The sequence below is a fragment of the Marmota marmota genome, unplaced genomic scaffold (genome assembly GCF_001458135.2).
Source record: "Marmota marmota marmota unplaced genomic scaffold, marMar, whole genome shotgun sequence".
In the NCBI taxonomy this organism is placed as follows: domain Eukaryota; kingdom Metazoa; phylum Chordata; class Mammalia; order Rodentia; family Sciuridae; genus Marmota; species Marmota marmota.
The window spans coordinates 7,635,434-7,656,064 of NW_025999977.1; the positions used below are offsets into that span (position 1 = coordinate 7,635,434).

Consider the following 20,631-nt stretch of genomic DNA (forward strand, 5'->3'; position numbering starts at 1 on the left):
TCCTCAGCACCACATACAAAACAAAGATATTGTGTCTGCCGAAAACTAAAAAATAAATATTAAAAATTCTCTCAAAAAAAAATTTAAAAAAATAAAATAAAACAAGTTGGGAATGTAGCTTGGTGGTAACTCTCTCTATATATACATATATACCAAATGCTCCTGAGTTTGATCCCTAGTACCACATTAAAGAGAGAGAAAAAATACAAATTAAAACTAGACAGATTAATTTCTCACTGACCAGAGTGATTTAAAAGTAATAAAATTGACAAAACTTGGAATTTTAAGGCTGTGGACAAAACTACTACCCCTCATATGTTCCTGGGGGAAGGAGAATTTGATGATACTTAACAAAAATATATGCATTTACATAAAACAAAAGCTTTTGCACAGCAAAAGAAACAACAGAGTAAAGAGGCAAGCTATTAAATAGCAGAAAATACAGAAAAACCATACATCTGATAAATGGTTAGTATCCAAAATATGAGGAACACAACTCAAAAGCAAAAAATTAGATTTTAAAATGGACAAAGGGACTGAATACTCATTTCTCAAAAGAACACATATAAATGAACAACTGATATATGAAAAGAAATGAAATTAAACCAGAATCACGTATCACCTCATACCTGTGAGAATGGCTGTTAGCAAAAACATGGAATACAACTTTTGGTGATGAGAAAAGGAAAACTTTGTATACTCTTGGTGGGAGGAACATATATTAGTACAGCCATTATGGAAGATAATGGAGATCCTTCAAGAAATTAAACAATAGAACTAACATCTGCTTTAGCAATCCACTCCTGAATATATACTAAAGGACTTAAAAATCAATATGCTGAAGAGACAGGTGCACTCCCATGTTTGCTGCAATATCAGTTACAATAGCCCAGATATGGAATCAATCTAAGTGTCCCTTAACAGATAAATGGATAAGTAAAATGTAGTATTATATGTAATATAATATAATTTCCCTTAAAAGGGAAATACGGTCATTTATAGCAACTTGGATGGACCAAGAGCAGATTATGTTAAGTGAAATAAGTCAGACATAGAAAAATACCACATGATTCCACATGGATATGGAATCTCAAAAATTTGAACTCATGGAAGCAGAGAGTAGAATGGTGGTTACTGATTACCACAGGCTGTGGGCAGAAGTAGGGAGATGTTGATCAAAGGATATAAAACTTCAGTTAGACAACAGGAATGAGTTCAAGAGTTCTATTGTATACTATGATGACTGTATTTAATAACAATATAATAGATACCTGAAAAATCACTGAGTAATTGTTTTTGAGGTATTATGGGCTGAACCCTGAGCCTTTAACATGCTAGGGAAGAGCTCTACCACTGCTACATCCCTAGCTCTTTATATTTGAGACAGGATCTCATTAAGTTGTAAAGACTAGCCTCAAACTTGCTATCCTTCTGTCTGAGTCTCCCAAATAACTGGGATTACAAACCTGTGCCACCATAACCAGCTAAGAGAGATTGTGAATGTTCTCATCAAAAATTGTATGTGAAGTAATGTATGGAGTTAATAAATTCAAATTTATCCACTCTACAATGTATACCTATTTCAAAATATCATGTACAACAGAAAGACAATTTTTGTCAATTAAAAAAAGCATGCATGCGAGGTACAGTGGTGCACGCCCATAATCCCAGTGGCTCAGGAAGCTAAGGCAGGAGGATCGTGAGTTCAAAGCCAGCCTTAGCAAAAGCGATGCACTAAGCAATTCAGTGAAACCCTGTCTCTAAATTAAAATACAAAATAGGGCTGGGGATGTGGCTCAGTGGTTGAGTGCCCCTGAGTTCAATCCCCAGAACAACAAAAAATAAAAAGGCATGCATTTACCAGTTGACATAGCAGTCAGAATATACACATCCAACAATATAATACACATGGTCACACATATGTTATTTCTCATCATGATATTGGAATCTATTTAAATAACCAATAATAAAAGATTCATTGAGCCAGGTACACATGCCTGAAATCTCAGCAACTCAGGAGGCTGAGGTATGATGACCATAAGTGTAAGGCCATCTTGGGCAATTTGATGAGATTCTCAAAATAAAAAATAAAAGGGATGGGGATGTAACTCAATGATAGTGTCCTGAGGTTCAATTCCCTGTGCCACTCCCCTGCCCTGCAACAAGGGGGTGGGTTTCATTGAATGAAACAGAATATATTCACATAATGGAGTACTACACAAATGGAAAAAGAATGAGGACAAACTCGATGAAATGATATAGCATTATTTAAAATATATTGGTAAGTGAAAAAAAGTATTTAAGTATGCTACCTTTTTTATAAGAAGAGCAATAAAAAACACAGAAAGGACAAACCAGAAACTAATGAGATCATTTACCTACAAGAGAGGGAGGACTAAGGAAAGCTACTACTAGGTATATTTTTTTTGTGTAGCTGATAGTGTAGACAATGTTCTACATATCAAAACACATAAAAACTGATGGGGGAATGTCAAAGGACACAGAAGCCTGCTTGGAAGGGACTCCTATTGGCCGAATCAGGAATAATGTAAGCATCACAACAGACAGCAATAAATTATAACCCACTGAGTAAAATCATGAATCCAGGTTGATTAAATAATAATAATAATAATAATAATAATAATAATAATAATAATAATAAAGAAGTCAGGGCTTAGTGGTGCACATCTATGATTCCAGCAATTCAGGAAGCTGAGGCAGGGGGATTCCAAGTTTGAGATCAATCTCAGCAATTTAGCAAGACCCTATATCAAAATAAAACATAAAAGGAGGGCTGGGGGTCTAGGGTTGTGGCTCACTGGTAGAGCTCTTGCCTAGCATATGTAAGGCAATGGGTTCAATTCTCAACGCCACATATAATAATATAAATTTCATTAAAATCTAAAAAAATTAAATAAAGGGGGGTCGGTGTTGGGGATGTGGCTCAGTGGTTAAACAACCCTAGGTTTAATTCCTGGTACCAAAAAAAAAAAATAAAATAAAATAAAGAAAGAAAAAAGAAAAACAGAGTAGGAAAATAATTCCTTACACTGGAATATCAATAAAACAGAAGAAATAAATTAAAAAACCAACTCTCCACAGTCATTACAATAAAAATGGATTTAGGCAAGAAACACAAATGGATGCCAAAGGCAGAGATAGGGATGACAGAGTGATGAGGAACAGAAAATTTACACAGCCTCAATGTATTTCTCCACAAATTATTAATGAGGAAAGCAAAAACAGTAAATTTCACTAAGAGCTTAATACTAACATGAATAATAACCCTAACCTCTGGAAGTAATACCCTGAGAAGGACACATCATTTACATAGTATTCTAGCCAAAAAATGCACATCTTGAATCCAACTATAAGAAAATAGACAAACACAAATAAGAGAAATTCTCTACAATAACTGGCCTGTAGTCTGCAAAAATGTCAATGCCATGAAAGACAAACAACTGTACCAGATAAAAGGTGATTAAGAGAGCCGGGCACAGTGGTGCACACATGTAATTCCAGTGGCTCAGGAGGTTGAGGCAGAAGGTTTGCAAGTTTGAGGCCAGCCTGGACAACTTAGCAAGATTCTGTCTCAAAATAAAAGATAAAAAGGGCTGGAGATCAGTGCATGAGGTCCTGGGATCAATTTCCAGTATTAAAAAATTAATTAATTCTTATAAATTTGACAGCCACATTGTGACTTTCTAAGAGAGTACTTTTTTTTCTTAGGAAACAAACTGGTAAAGAGAACTGATGCATTTGACTTACTCTCAAATGGTTTTGGGGAAAAAAAGAATGATAAAGCAAACATATAGAACATTAAAATTACTAAAACAATGAATGTAGACAAGTTTTCTGTAGGTATTAAATTAATATCTACAGAATACTTCAAAATAAGTACAAAGTAGCTTCTGAAAGTCAAGAATGATAAGTTTTCTCTTATGTGGAAGTTAGAAAGGAAAAAGGAAAAGAAGGGGAGAATCTCCTGGAGAAAAGGGAGATCAGTAGGTAGAGAAAAGGGACAACAGGTAGGAAAGAGGGAAGGAAAAGGGGAAATACTGGGGAACGATATTGGCCAAATTATATTGTTTACATCACGTGCATGTACGAATAGATAATAACAAATCTCCCCATTATGTGTAATCATAAAGTACCAATAAAAAAAAAAATGGAAAAAAGAGAGTGGCTTCTGAGACACAATCATGTATTATATGTTATTCAACATCCAGTACTGTCCTATCAAAAATTTGTTTAATAACATGAGTGAGATAATAGACAACTTGTTCATTCTAACTACTGATAAATAGATCCATTTCTGATAAATAACTTGGAAACCATCATTTCTAATATACCTGGTATCAATGTCAGCCGCCTGGATTGTGTTAAATAGCAATTCAGCAACACCGACTCCCTCAACATTGATCAAATGAGGTTGAAATAAAGCTTCTGGTGCTTCAAATCTCTCTCCCCCAACTTTAATAATGCGTCCATCTGGGAGCTAGAAACAAAGAATAACCAGGTACTAGTCTCAGCCAAATATTCTCCAGAATGTCAGTACTTTTAAACATTAGTACTTTACAGTATTCTCCAGATACATTAGTATATTCTATAACTAAAATTTTTTGTTAAAAGCAATTGAATTTTTTTCTAAAACATTTTTTTAAAAAGGGAAACTAAAATTTATTTAGATTCTTATTATTATGCTCTATTTTGCATTTTAAAAAAGGGGCTGAGGCTGTAGGTCAGTGGTACAGTGCTTGTCTCACATGTATGAGGCACTGGGTTTAATCCTCAGCACTACATAAAAATAAATAAAGATATTGTGTCCATTAAAAAAAAAAAGTATGTCACAGCTAGGCACGATAGTGCATGCCTATTGTAATCCCAGTGACTGAAGAGGCTGATGCAGGAAGATCACAAGTTCAAAGCCAGCCTCAGCAACTTGGTAAGGCCCTAAGCAACTTATCGAGACTCTATCGTCAAAATAAAAAATAGAAAACAGCACCCCTGGATTCAATCCCTGGTACCAAAAAAAAAAGTATGCTATGCTCCCAAATAGCAGGAATTTCTTAGAGAACTCATCAGTACATATGTGCCTGACATCCATCTGTGTGCAGCAAAGCATTAACAAGCAGTATTGAACAACTACTATATTCTCATTGCTGGTATGTGTTAATGCTGATTGTTTTAAATTTTCAATACATCTGTGATTTCATACACAATAAACTTTTTTTTTTTTTTTTTTTTTTGGTATTGGGGATTGAACCCAGAGGTGCTTAACCACTCAGCCCCAACCCTGGTCCCTTTAAAAAAAATTTTTTTTTAAATTTTTTAAATAAAAATAAATGGGTCCGCTAAGATGCTTAGGGCTTTACTAAGTTCCTGAGGACAGCCTCAAACTTGTGATTCTCCTGTCTGAGCCTCGAGTTGCTGGGATAATAGGCTTGTGCCATCATGCCCAGCTCACAATAAACATTTTTAATAATTTTCTTTCGGGCTGGGGCTGAGTGATAGAGCACTTGCCTAGCATGTATGAGGCACTGGGTTAGATTCTCAGCACCACATAAAAATAAATAAATAAAATAAAGATATTATGTCTATATAAAATATATATATACACAATTTTCTTTCACCAAATAACTAGTCTGTGAAACTATTACACTCTACCACTGTGTTATATCCCCAACCCTTTAAAAAAAAAAATTTTTTTTTTTTTCGGTGCTGAGGATCAAACCCAGGGCCTCATGCATGCTAGGCAAACACTCTACCACTGAGCCACATCCCCAGCCTAAATTTTTAATTTTGAAACAACTTCTTACTGAATTGCCTAGGCTGACCTCAAACTCTTCTTGCCTTAGCTTCCTAAATAGGTGGAATAATAGGCTTGCACTACCATGTCCAGCTTGGATACTATTTATTTTGCTATCTCAATACTTTATGTGTACTAATTCTCAAATAATTTAATCCAAAAAATGTTCACCATCAAAAAAGTGAACACTGACGTAGACTACTTTTTATAGGCTATTTTGTTATATCCTATCAGGATATAAATTCTTAAAAAATTGAATACAATTTTAGTTTAAACCAGTAAGATTTAAATAACAGATCCCATATCACACCATGTTTATATTTAATTAAATCAGAAATGCGAAGAAGAAACTCTTATATTACACCTGACAACTTACTGGATTGATATAAGTAACAATATATGCTATGAATGCTGGCATTAGATGCATTTCTATGAGATATCAGAATTTTCTTTATATTCATATTTTAACAGAATACTTATTAATAAGTAATACATAAATTTATAATCATACTGTAACTATAAGTTTTCTAATTATATTTATAATTTATATTTAAAATGACAATGAAGCACAAAACAAACATATTCCTTAAAACAGTGGCTGCTGAAGTTGTTTACAGATACGTGCAGAGAAATTACACCCTATCTTATATTTGTTAACCCAGACTTGTCCTTCTTTATTTACTCACCAGTCTACTATTTTTTACACTTCTATGTATTTTTGTAACCTATCTCAAATGTTTGAAAAAGAAGGGAAGATTTGCATTTTTAGTTCTCTTATCATTTGCCTTGTGCCACTTTCTTTCCAAACAATTCAGGTAAATGGCAAATAAGAAATCTACAGAAACTGTTGAGAGAGGATTTCAGGAATGAATCTCAAGGGCAAATTTGGAGATCATTAAGTTATAAAGTGGATTTTATTGTGTATTTGGAGCAGTATCATAACAAAAAAATTATAAACATTTATAATTACTTTAAACATAACTATTTGGGGCTCATTCAAAACCCTAGTTCAAACCCAGCACTATATGGGCTGGGATGTAGCTCAGTGGCAAAGCGTCTGCCTTGCATTCGCAAAGCCCTGGGTTCGACCCCCAGTTCCAAAAAAGACAAAAAAAAAAAAAGGAACCCCACCAAACCCAGCACTATAAAAACAAAATAAAAAGCTGATGCAGATAATCTCCTTAAATTGTTATCAATAACTATGCCTGTTCATTTTTAAACTGATTCTATATTATACACTGGATATACTTACTGTATAAGATTCAACTAATACTGTGGTTTCTAAAGCCAGTTTCTGCTCCTGCTCAATATTGTATCCCACATAACACAGTTTTTCTTTAATCATGCGAACCGTTTCAAAATCAGCAGAATGGTTGAAGGCGTATCCTCTCAACAGAAGCAGCTGGTACCAAAAAAAAAAAGAAAAGAAAACACAGCAGAAGGTTCATAATAGACCGTAATGAGTTCTACTCTGCAAAAGATATTAATGCTCATAAAATGACCCATCAATTGCAAATACAATGGCAGTGTATCCTCGGTTCCTACTGAATATTTTGGAAGTGGGAATTTTATCTGCTTTAAGAGGATTTATATTTCATTTTCACAGAGAGTAAAAAAATTAACAGTTCATGAATAATAATTTGGTAAAATAAATTAGAAAAAAGCTTTTAAAAAGAGTACTGTTTGTGTACTTATGTTTAGTGCTCGTGAACAATCAAAACTACATAATGAATAAATACTATGTTAGTAGTAGACTTCTGTAGCCTGCAATTTGCTTATTCTATCAATGCCATGCTTATAAAATTCCCCAGATCCTAGAGAGTTTTATCTTTGACTTTCAGTACCATGTCTGGCACTATTGGTAGGCCACCAGAATTTGTTAAGTGAATAAAAATTGTTGGGATACTTGAATCTCTAAGTTTAAACTTCTTCCTCCCTCACTCTGTTTTCTTAGAGATGGGGTCTGGTTATTCTGCCCAGGCCAGCCTTGAACTCCTAAGTAGAAGTGATCTGCCTTAGCCCAAGCATGTAGGACTAAAAACATGTGACAATGAACCTAGCTCTTCATTTCTTAAGTGATAAGAAATATTAAAAAAGCAAACTACCTAGAGAAAATAACTTAATAAGCATCATAAACACAACTAGACTTTGTAAAGTCCTCTAATCTTTGTGTTTATATTCAAAATAAGATCCACAGAAACTCTGCTGGTTACCTGAGAATTTGGGCTAGAATGAGTATTAAAATTCTCCTTAATTTGGGCTGGGGTTGTGGCTCAGAGGTAGAGCGCTCACCTAGCATGCTTGAGGCACAATAAAGATATTGTGTCCACCAAAAACTAAATAGTAAAAAAAAAAAATCTCATTAATTTCATCTCCTTACATGAAGAGGATTACTGTAAATGAGAGTAAAGGAACCCAATGTCAAGGTAAAGACTTAATGCAACTATGTTGATGCACAGTCAGCATTTCTCAATAGTAGCAAATAATATATTCTTATTAGTATACCAGAAATCACATATGGAAATCTTATGTGTATTTTTACATGAATAATGGATAACAGGGTAACTTCTCTGATGGAGATTATCTAGAATCCTTATACACTAAATTTTGTGTTAAATCAGTAAACAAACTACAAAAACTAGTTTCCATGGTATTTTCCTTTCACTTACCTTGATAAGATATCTGGTAATATCCCTCCCAGCAATATCCAGTCTCCTGGTAAGATGAGGGAGAGAAAAACCTTCATACACTGGGCAAATGTGAGTTACACCATCTCCAGAATCCACCACTACACCAGTCAACAAACCTGCACAAAAACCAGGAGGTTTTAAATAAAAAGCCCAGTCAGAAAAATCGAAGATGACAAGTTTCAATATAGTGTAGAAGTCAAATGAGAAAATTAACCAAATGGGAAAGGTCTAGTAGAAGTCAGCACTTCTTTTTTATTTACTTATTTTGCAATTTGTTTCTAATACACAGATATTAAAGTTAGTGTTCTCTTATGAGACTTTTAGTATAATCATGTCTCTCCTCCCTAAGGAAATGGAAAGAAACAAACCCTGAGACCTAGGACTGAAAAACAGAATAAATTAGTAAAGCTCAGTACAATTCTTAATTTTTCCTTCCAACTTAGCCTTTTTTTTTTTTTTTGTACTGGGGATTGAATCCATGAGTACCTCACCACTGAGTCACATCCCTGCCCCTTTTATTTTTCAGACAGGGTCTCACTAACTTGCTTAGTTGAGTTGCTGAGATTGGCCTTGAACTTGTAATCCTCTTGACACAGCCTCCAAATTTGCTGGGATTACAGGTGTGACTGCACCTGGCTCCAACTTAATCTTTTAAAAATTTTTTTTATTTTTTAGTTTTAGGTGGATACAATATCTTTATTTTATTTTTATGTGGTGCTGAGGATCGAACCCAGTGCCTCATAGGTGCTACGGGAGCACTCTACTACTTGAGCCACAACCCCAGCTCCTCCAACTTAATCTTGATCACTGACTTTACTAAAAGTAAACTTCTCTAAAGCATCATGGATAACTTTTTAAAAAATCACTGTGAAAAAATACTGGGGCTTTGGATGTGGCTCAAGTGGTAGCGCGCTCACCTTGCAATGCGTGAGGCACTGGGTTCGATCCTCAGCTCCACATAAAAAAAAAATATATATTAAAAAAATTGTAGATACTGCACAAAATAACAAGTTGACCCGTCAACCTGTTGAAATCATATAATTCTTCACTGTTTTTTGGACACACAGCACATTCAAAATGGTTATTTTAGAAATGTCTACTAATACTGGATGGCTAGACTACTGAGAACAATTAAACTTGTCTAGCCAAAGCATTAGTTCAATTATTCACCCAAAACCAGAAAAACACTGCTGGTTCTACTTTATAATAAAAGAATAGCAGAGAAGCCACTTGGCTTCTCCTATGTTCTATAGGAAAACAAAAATGGCTGCAAAAAGTTAGTGTTCCACCTTCTGCAACAAGGGAAAAAAAATTTTTTTTTTCATATATATGTTTTTTCTTGTGGTGCTGGGAATTGAACCCAGGGCCTTGTGCATGCAAGGCAAGTACTTTTACCAACTGAGCTATATCCCCAGCCCTTTTTTCCTTATATTTTTTAATAGAAAAAAAATTAAACCAAAATATACATTATTTATAAGTTTACTCTTACTTTACTATTTACTTATCCCTAAATAGGCTCTCTTCCTCTTTCTTATTAGTGTAAGTTTGCATGTGCTATAGTATCTAATTGTTTTTTAATAAACTTACTCAACTACCTCCATTTTTTTTTATGGGTGGGGTACCAGGGATTGAGTTCAGGGGCACTTAATCACTGAGCTACATCCCTATTTTGTATTTTATTTAGAGACAGGGTCTCACTGAGTTGCTTACTGTTGCTGAGGCTGGCTTTGAACTATAGATCCTCCTCAGCCTCCCAAGCTGCTAGGGATTACAGGAAAGCACCACCATGCCCGACAACTACCTCCATTTTTAAGTTGATATATAATTTTTTTTTTTAACCTGTGGTATTAGGATTAAACCCAGGGCTCTATCACTGAGCTATATCCACAACCCTTTTTATTTTTCACTTTGAGACAGGGTTGCTTAGTATCTCACTAGGTTGCTGATGCTAGCCTTTAACTTGTATGTTCCCGCCTCAGCCTCCTCAGTGGCAGGGATTACAGGTGTGTGCCGCTGAGCCTGGCCTAAAAGTTGTTTTTAAGAAATGAAATAAAATTACCTAGTTGCAGACAAGCACTCCCTCCCTTATACAAAAGTAAGTGATTTTTTTTTCTCCTCCTTCAAAGGAAAAGTTTCTCAAAGCTGGACTAAAATCACCTTAAGGACAAAGAGACCATGTCTCTTTCTCTGCTATATCCTTTGTTCTAAACAGTGCAAGACACACACTACATTTCGTGAATAAATAAAGCTTCTTTAAAAATTTAACCCAAGGGCTGGGGATATGGCTCAAGCGGTAGCGCGCTCGCCTGGCATGCATGCGGCCTGGGTTCGATCCTCAGCACCACATACAAAGATGTTGTGTCCGCTGAAAACTGAAAAATAAATATTAAAAAAAAAAATTTTAACCCAAGTATTTTCTATGTATCTATATATAGTACAAAAGATATTTTTTAAACCCAAAATGTATTTTCCAAGTTTTTACTAATCTATGAGTAAAATCAGATAAATCATCATAAAGTTAAATTCTTTATTTCTGAATTTTTGTTCTCCCCATAAGTTCCTTGTGAAGCCAGAATTAGATAGGCAGTCAGTGTAGATAGGTAAATCGAGTCAGGTCAGGTCAAGGAGGCCAATTTTGAGTGAGTCTGGGAAGTTGGAGACTGTTCTCTGAGGAATCTTATCAAGAACCTGCCCCTGCTCCAACCTGTTGCCAAAGTAACCTGTCCCAGGGAGCTGCTTTAAGGTTGTTAATGTGTCCCTGTCTACTCCATCCTGGCCTTCCCCCTTCAGCCCACCTGATTCCCACCTTTTGGCCATCCCAAGGAGCATTCCTGGGCCTAGTCATATAAGCAGGAAGGAGAAAGATAAGGGGGGAAAGGCAGAACACCTTGCCTCTTGGGATACCATGATACCAGCTATGACCCCCTTCTCCCTCAAGGGAGAAGTCTATGTTACCCATTTTTAAATAAACTCTGCATCATATGCTTGCCTCCATGTGCTTCTCTAATGTTCAAACTTCAACATGTGAGGAAGCAAGGCTTGTCACCCGATAACCGGCGGTATCACTTGAGGGCATCTTTTACTTCAATGCCTAAAAGACTCCTTGGCACATATTTGATAGCACCATAAATTCTCAATAGTTCTTGTTGAACTTATAAGGCCATCAAAATATAAAGGGCTCTTTCCACATGGCCAATATCTGATTCTCAATAAACAAGAAGGCAGGGTATGGCAATACCAAGAGAACAGTAGATCTGAGACAGACCACCACAGGGATAAAGAGCAAATGCACTCCTGGGCCTTATTAACTCATGGCCTGACAGTCATTAAAAGATAGTATAATGTTTTTTCTCTTTTCTCCCACCTTCATTCATAACTTGTTAACTATTAAAAGCTTGGTACATGCCTTACCCACCCCCTTCAAACAACCATATCAGCTTCAGAGACCAGGTGCATCATTAGGGCCAAAACACTCTTGCCATGACTCTCTGACAACACAAAAGATTAAAACTGTTAAGGACTGAGCCCTTAAACTGTTATTTGCCATGATTTTGTGTTCTCTTCTATTTCCCACCCATGTGTTCTCTTAACAGCTATAACATCTCATCCTTATCACAAGACAGAGATGTTTATACAGAATGTGGCATCAGTATGAAAACCTGTCAAGACTCTTCCATGATGACCGCTGACAGTGCCTTCCTCAGAGTTAAGATGCTCTCACAGGAAAAGAAAAGCACACTTTTGAAAGGTACCTAAAGCCAATTAACATTCCTAAGCCTTAGCCTCTCCTTCCAAACAGCCCTTTCACAGGAATAAAACTCCCTTTGTTCCAGAGGCTGCCCCCAGTTTTTCTCTTATGAGAAGCCTTAATAAAAGCTTTACATTTCTTTGTTCTCTGTCCTGACTTGTTTTCCTTTCTAGAGTCACAAAGTCAAAGTTCCAGTGTCTGCCACCAGTCTTTCATTAAATCCACCTCAAAAAATACGAATCCCAAATGTCCTTCTTTTCCCTTTTATTCCTCCTATTTTATATCTTGACAAGTCTGATTTTTAGGCTAATCTATTAGATATGTGTGTGTGTGTGTGTGTGGGTGTGTGTGTGTGTTTGTGTGTATTTTTTAAATTCAAGCCAATTGTTAAGATAATTCCATTTTATTTTCTTCTGCATAAAAAATTAAAATAGCTTAAGAGGGAATATCCTTTTTTTCAAACTGGTCTTGGGTTGGGGATGTAGTTCAGTGGCAAAGAACTTCTCTAGCATGCTTAAGACATTGGATTCTATCCCTAGCACTGGCCCCCTTCACCAAAAATTGATGAATTGCTTTAAATCTTCCTGTGCAGTAAAGCAAATAAAAGTGTATGATATTTTATTTGAGAAATAACAAACTGTGAAAATTTTTCAAAGTGTGGTATATAAATAATGTGATTTTTCTGGGATTTGTAACTTAATGAGAAATCAAATTTCTCTGGCATAAGATTAATGGTGAATTAATTTTTCTAACAGTTAAGTATTACCTACCTTGAGCATACAAAGTCAGAACTGCCTGGATGGCTACATATACACCAGAAAACTGGTAAGTTTCAAACATTACCTGAAAATGTAGGGAAAAAAAAAGTGGTATTTACAAAGATGCATAATACATATTTATATGCTTTCTTCATGGTCATAGAGAGGATCAGTTGACCAAATAGAATTAAAGGGACCTGAACAGTCATCCATTCTAAACAGTTTCTCCTGCCTCTATAAACTCCTGCTGTCACAGAGCTCCAATGCTGACCATAAATTTTTGGATACATACTAAATCTCCAAGCATTCATAAGTGCTACAAAACAAAGATTTCTGAGAGTGTTATAATTAGTGGCTAATTAGTGTGACAGAAAGCTTCCTGCACTTCAACCTTGTAGTTAAAAACAAAGAAGTATGGACTGGGGTTGTGGCTCAGTGGTAGAGTGCTTGCCTTGCACATGTGAAGCTCTGAGTTCAATCCTCAGCACCACATAAAAAAATAAATAAAGGTATTGTGCCCATCTACAACTAAAAAAATATTAAAAAACAAAGAAGTAGAATTGGGGATACAGTTTAATAGTAGAGTGCCTAGCATACAAGGGCCCCTGGATCCTACCAATTCCTACAAACAACATACACACACACACACACACACACACACCCTAAAATCATGAAATAAAATGAGAAGATGAAGACTTTTATTAACTGTGTTAATAAGATGGCAGATAAAGAAATTGCTTAGCTGCAGAGCACGTGGTCCCATCATTGAACCAAGCCTATAACTCCTCTCTCTTCCCCATGAACTACACAGGAGGAGGGAGTTTCCTTTTGCCCTCTCCAGTCACACTTATTCTCTGCAGCCCAGGTTAGCTGGAATAACTTGCATTTCTTTTACCAATAATCTCTAGTGAGCATGACTCGTAGGGTCACTGTCACTATGAATATCTAGATACTTACAAATTTTACAATGGATCACAATGAGAATTATATAGAACTTAAATTCATATGTATTCATCAGTTAAACAACTAGATATTCTGACTAGTATTCTATTTCCTCAACCTTTGAATAAACACCCCTCCACAGGAAAGAAAATGGAAGAGTGATGCTATATATGTGCACATACCAACTTGAAAGTCTGTTAAAATTTATTTATAAAAGAAAAAAAAGAATAAATTAATTAAATAAGGAAAAAAATTTATTTATATTTATAAGACTATTCAAGTACTTGTGGGCTGCGGATGTGGCTCAGTAGTACAGTACTTGCCTAGCATACGTAAACCCCTGGGATAAATCCTCAGCAAGACCCCCCCCCGCCCCACAAAAAAAGTGTACAAAACTTAATACAAAAATTAAGTTTTAGCTAGATACGGTAATGAATACCTAGTCTCTAGCTACCCAGGAGGCTACCAACAGGAGGACCACTTGAGCCTGTCCATTCAAAAAAACAACAAAAAAAAATTGAGTTTTCATTGTCTAAAACTATAAAATGTCATCTAACAGGAAATTTCTTCTAACCCTTTTCCAAAATTTCCTTCAACATCTAAATATATTCATAGAGTAAAACAAATTACATAAAAATTGGTTCATTTACATTGCATAGCAAATAGCAAGCTACTAAGATGTAGAAAGTTATCAAAAGTTTCTACATCATATAACAAAATGAAAGAGAAACTTGAAACTTTACGTATTAGAAATGTAGCTCTCCTGCTCTTTCTTTCTTCTCTGTTCTCTCTGGTTTTTAGCCTTTTCACCCCTGTCTACTCTCACTGTGGCGAACAGTATGATCCTGAAGGCTCTCAAATTTATATCTCCAGCCTGAACTCGATCTTACATCTACAACTATATCTTTGACATTTCTGCTTTGATGTCTAACGACAGCCTTAAACTTAACATATCAAAACTGAACTCCCGATCATTTGCCTTAAATTCTTAGCTGATGGTAACTATGTCCTCTAGTTACTAAAGTCAGAACCTTCCTGACAACCCCACATCCAAAGCATCAGAAAATTCCTGTACATAATCTGATCACCTCTCATACTTCTGCTGTTATCCCTGATCTTAACCATCATTATCTTTTTTTTTTTTTTTTTTTGGTACTGGGGATTGAACTCAGGGGCAGTCGACCACTGAGCCACATCCCCAGCCCTATCTTTTTTTTTTTTTTAATATATTTTTATTTTTTAGTTTTCGGCAGACACAACATCTTTGTTTGTATGTGGTGCTGAGGATCGAATCCGGGCCAAACGCATGCCAGGAGAGCATGCCAGGAGAGCGTGCTACCGCTTGAGCCACATCCCCAGCCCCCAGCCCTATCTTTGTATTTGATCTAGAGACAAGGTTCCACTGAGTTGCTTAATGCCTTGCTTTTGCTGAGGCTGGCTTTGAACTCCCGATCCTCTTGCCTCTGCCTCCTGAGCCCCTGGGATTACAGGTATGCGCCACCTCTCGAGGTGCCATCATTATCGTTTGCCTAAATAACTGAAAATCTTCAAACTGGTCTCTTTTTCACCTTTGCCTCCCTATGGTATACTCACAACACAGCAGCCAAAGAAATCTGAATCAGCATTTCTTCCCTGTAAGTGCCCCTCATTTCACTCAGAGTAAAAGTGTAGTTCCCTGTTTTAGCCTACAAGGCAATCATGTTCCTTATCCAATGTTATCTCTTTGTGTTCTTCCATCAACCACACTCTGCAGTCACACTAACTCTCTGGCTGATCCCCTAATATGCCAAAATGGGGCTGGGAATGTGGCTCAAGCGTTAGCCCGCTCGCCTGGCATGCATTCAGCCCAGGGTTCGATCCTCAGCACCACATACAAACAAAGATGTTTTGTCTGCCGAAAACTAAAAAATAAATATTAAAAAAATTCTCTCTCTCTCTCTCTCTTTAAAAAAAAAAAAAAAATGCCAAAATGTTCCAACTTTAAGACTTACATTGGCTACTCCTTTCTGCCTGCAAGGCTCTTCCCCTATATATCCTGGCTAATTCCCTTACCAGTCTTTGTTTAAACATCATTTTTAGATAGAGGCCTATTACCACAACCTGTCTACAGCTGCAACTGCCCACTTTCCTTAACTTACTCTATAGTTTTTCCTTTAGCACCTACTATGTCCTAACAACAACAACAACAAAAAGCCTATATTCCCCTGCTAAAATATAAACTTCACATCATCAGGATTTTGTTTATTAATATATCCCACTTAGAGTAATAAAGACTAGCATATTCAAGATGAGTATCCCTTATCTGAAATGCTTGGGACCAGAAGTGTTTCAGGCATTGAATATTCACAGACTTTACCAGTTGAGCATCTAATCCAAAAATCCAAAATCTAAAATGCTGCATAGTCCAAAACTTCTTAAGCATCATGCCATGCTCAAAAAGTTTTAGATTACATATTAGGAATGGTCAAACTGTAGAAAATGCAAAATAAGATTATTTTTATTCCCTTTATCCATAGGAACTATGGTAAGAAAAAAGAATTTTTTATTTAATATAACATCAGAAAGACACACATATGCATATCCCATCTAAAAACTTACCTCTACAATCTTCTCTCTGTTTTTGGTTGGGTTCATAGGAGGTTCTGTGAGTAAGATTTTACAATTTCTGGTATCTATGTTAAGTTTCTCTGGTCCAAAGGTATAATCCCACAGATGTTTCATGTCATCCCAATTTCGTACAATGCCATTTTCCATAGGATAGTTAACTTCTAACATTGATCGTAATTCACTTGCCTCATCACCAACCATGAGATCCTAGAAAATGATAATATCAAAGTTTAAAACCAGTCAAATTTTTATATAAAGCAGCTTCAAAAAATTATATTCCCAAGATATTTCTGAAAACTTGGGAATAATTAATTTTAGTCTTTTTGGCACTTTTCAGATAAAGTTTTTATTCCACAAGTTAAAAATCTTTTTTTTAAGAACAATGTCTTACAAAGTTTAATCATGGATAATAAATTTTTATGTACTACATGGTTTAAATCAATAAATTGACCTTACCTTTAATATATATGTTTCCAAAAGAAGAACATTAGCACAAATAAACCCCATATTTTCATATTTTGGAGGGTTTTGTATGAGGTTTCATCTGTTTCTTTTGCTCAAATGTTCAAAAAATAAGTCCTGTGATATGTGAAATAGCACATCAGGGAAAAAAAAACTTGTAGAAAAATGCTCAATGCATGCAGCACATTTCTTTGTACTAAATATCAAAATAATAAATGTTAAGTACTACAAAACATAATTTTGAAAGAAGCAAAAATGATTATTACTCTACAGTAATGCATATATGTACCAATTAACTTGTAAATTTCACAAACTTCTCTCCAGATGTCTGAATTAAAATTTAAATAAAATTTCTACATATACTTTATCGAGATGAATGAAAAATCTGTATCAATATGAAAAATTAAAAACATAAGGAAAACTCATTTTTAAAAATAATCTCAAGAACAACATTTTCAATCTTAAAGTCTAATACTAGAAATCTATGCTATCACAGAGGAAGCATAATACTCACAACTCTTGTCTCCAGTGAATGCATATTTAAGGTGACCCACATTTTAAAAAAAAATCAAACTTTGTATAATAAGGCTAACAATGTCCTAGAATTAAAACTTATTTAGAACTTAGGTATGTGAGACATTAAATATTAATTTTTATATGTGCCGATGAATTCAATTTGGAAAATCAACATCAGAAATAGTTACTATTCATTTAATACCCGTTCAAAATACGGGAAAATGAAGAAAAGCAGCAGCAAAGTTAACATGACTTAAGACAGAGCTTTGAAAAATGTGAGTTTTAAACTTAAGAGAAAATTAGATGTAAAACCAAGGTAAAGACCTATTAAAAAACAAAACTGATTTCTGACAAGTCCACTAATGAAACACCAAAAAGGGAAACAAAGTGAAAGCACACTAGAGATGCTCATTAAAACTTCATGTCATAACCAATTTCTTATAAAGTTAATTTCCCCACAACTTAATATTCAAATTTCTTAACTACTAACTATTTAGAATCTTCAGGGGAAGAAAATGCAAAACTAAAAATTCTGTGTTTGTGAACTCTAACTAATGGCATGAATAAGTTGAAGTATTTAGGGAAAATAATACTGATATCTGAAATCCATCCATACTGTTTTAAAATCCATCAAAACAGGGCTAGGGATGTGGCTCAAGCGGTAGCGCGCTCGCCTGGCGTGCGTGCGGCCCGGGTTCGATCCTCAGCACCACATACAAACAAAGATGTTGTGTCCGCCGAAAACTAAAAAATAAATATTAAAAAATTATAAAAAAAAATCCATCAAAACACATGATGGTTTATTGGATATTTACTTGGACAGACATGATAAATCAGTATAATATACATTAAGATCTGAATCCAGGGGCTGGGGATGTGGCTCTAGCAGTAGCGCGCTCGCCTGGCATACGTCCGGCCCGGGTTCGATCCTCAGCACCACATACAAACAAAGATGTTGTGCCCGCCAAAAACTAAAAAATAAATATTAAAAAAAAATTCTCTCTCTCTCTCTCTGTCTCTCACTCTCTCTTTAAAAAAAAAAAAAAAAAAAAAAAAGATCTGAATCCAGGTGACAGATATGAGCTTCACTATAACATTCTTTTGGCACTGCAGCCAGGTGTGGTGGTGCAGTCCTGTCATCTCATGGACTCAGGAGGTTGAGGCAAGAGAATCGCAAGTTTGAGGCCAGCCTTAGCAACTTAACAAGAAAACCTTGTCTCAAAACAAAAAAGGAAAAAAATACATAAAAAGGGCTGGGAATGTAGCTCAGTGGTAAAATGTCCCTGGGTTCAATTCCCAGTTAAAAAAAAAAAAAAAAAAAAAAAAATCTTTTAACATTGCTCATGTTCTCAAACACTGTTTTACTGTTTAAAAATGTTAAGGGGGAAAAAGTATACTTATAAGTACATATATTATTTTTGATCATTAACAAATCTAACTTAATATCTAATTTGTTACTTACTTTCCTCTATAACAAAGATACTCTCCTTGTATTGTATGATCAATTAGATAATTATTTGTTTTATATTAGCTGGTTTATAATCATTATTATTTTAACCATTTGGAGTAAGTCTGACCTAATTTCAACAGAGTACTTAATTTTTATTCCACACAACAATAGGAATTTAAGTATGTCTGACCTAATGCCAACTTAAAATAAAAGCCTGTTCATGGGCTAGAGTTGTAGCTCAGTGGTAGAGTGCTTGACTAGCATGTGTGAGGCACTGGGTTCGATTCTCAGCACCACATATAAATAAATAAATACAATAAAGGTCCATAAAAAATGATTCAAAATTTAAAAATAATTTTTAAAAAGTCTGTTCGTGTATCTACTTCTATAACCACACATACCATAAAGAATTAACTGGGAAAAAAAATCGGGCACTGAGTATCCTCAGTGCTCTCTCTAAATATAAGACATTCTAAATGGAAGAAAATAAGTATTAGCTTATTTGAAAAATGCAAAATTTCTTGAGTAAAATTTCAATGCCAGGTGTGGGGTACATGCTTATAACCCCAGCTATTCCAGAGCTTAAGGCAAGAGGACGCCAAGTTAAAGGCGGCATAGGCAACTTAGTGAAACCCAGTCTCAAAGTAAAAAATAAAAAATAAAAAGGGATGGGGATGTATCTAGGTGGTAAAGAGCCTCTGGGTTCACATTCTAGTATTGCTGAAAAACAAAAAACAAAAAGCTTAGAGCAAACCACACTGGTAGCACATGCCAATAATGCCAGCTACTCAGGAGTCTGAGGAAGGAGAATTGAGAGTTTGAAGTCAGTCTAGCAATTTAGTAAGACCCTCTCTCAAAAAGATAAATAATCCTATGACACATAACCTTCCCTAGTACCCATTATCTTTTAAAAGTAAAAAATGAGCTAGGTGAGCCAGGCACATTGGCACACGCCTGTAATCCCAGCAGCTTGGGAGGCTGAGACAGGAGAATCTCAGTTCAAAGCCAGCCTCAACAATGGTGAGGTGCTAAGCAACTTAGTGAGATTCTGTCTCTAAATAAAATACAAAATAGAGCTGGGGATGTGGCTCTGTGGCTGAGTGCCCCTGAGTTCAGTCCCCATATCCCTTCCAAAAAAAAAGTGCTAGGTGAGGTAGCACATGCCTATAATCCCAGCGACTTGGGTGGCTGATACTGGAGGATCAAAAGTTCAAGGCTGGCCTTGGCAATTTAGCAAGATCTTGCTCAAAATAAAATATGCTCTTGAAAAGAGCTGGAGATTAGCTTAGTGGTAAAAGTACCCTGGGTTCAACCCCTAGTACCGAAGGTGGGGATAAAAAAAAAAAAAAAAGTGTGTTCATGTGTTCAGTAACTTGCCCTCATACCTCAGAACAAAGTTATAAATAATCAGAGTAGGTTTTAGGTCTTTACCATCTGCCCCACAACCATCACCTTTTACTTGAAAGAATGAGAAATCATAGTTAACTGTCTGGGAAGCTGTTTCAAAAGCACCTACACTTTACCAAAAGCAGATAGTATAGATTATACCTGATAAGCAACCTTGTGAACAATGTCACTTTAAATTATAGAGAACAGAACAAATGCAAGCTTAAACCACAATTACATCCCTACATACAAATCCTGCTTAA

General features: G+C 35.5%; 1 protein-coding gene across 2 annotated transcripts in view; it reads right to left on the reverse strand.

The window, feature by feature from the left end:
• Window positions 1-20,631, reverse strand: part of Actr2 (actin related protein 2) — a 42,455-nt gene that overhangs the window by 8,916 nt on the left and 12,908 nt on the right. For both annotated transcript variants that reach the window (XM_048804212.1, XM_015479598.2), the window contains 5 exons: window positions 16,546-16,761; window positions 13,018-13,090; window positions 8,479-8,615; window positions 7,062-7,211; window positions 4,353-4,498 (listed from right to left, as the gene is read on the reverse strand). In XM_048804212.1, the coding sequence (XP_048660169.1) occupies window positions 4,353-4,498; window positions 7,062-7,211; window positions 8,479-8,615; window positions 13,018-13,090; window positions 16,546-16,761 (722 nt within the window). The remainder of the gene's footprint in view (window positions 1-4,352; window positions 4,499-7,061; window positions 7,212-8,478; window positions 8,616-13,017; window positions 13,091-16,545; window positions 16,762-20,631) is intronic.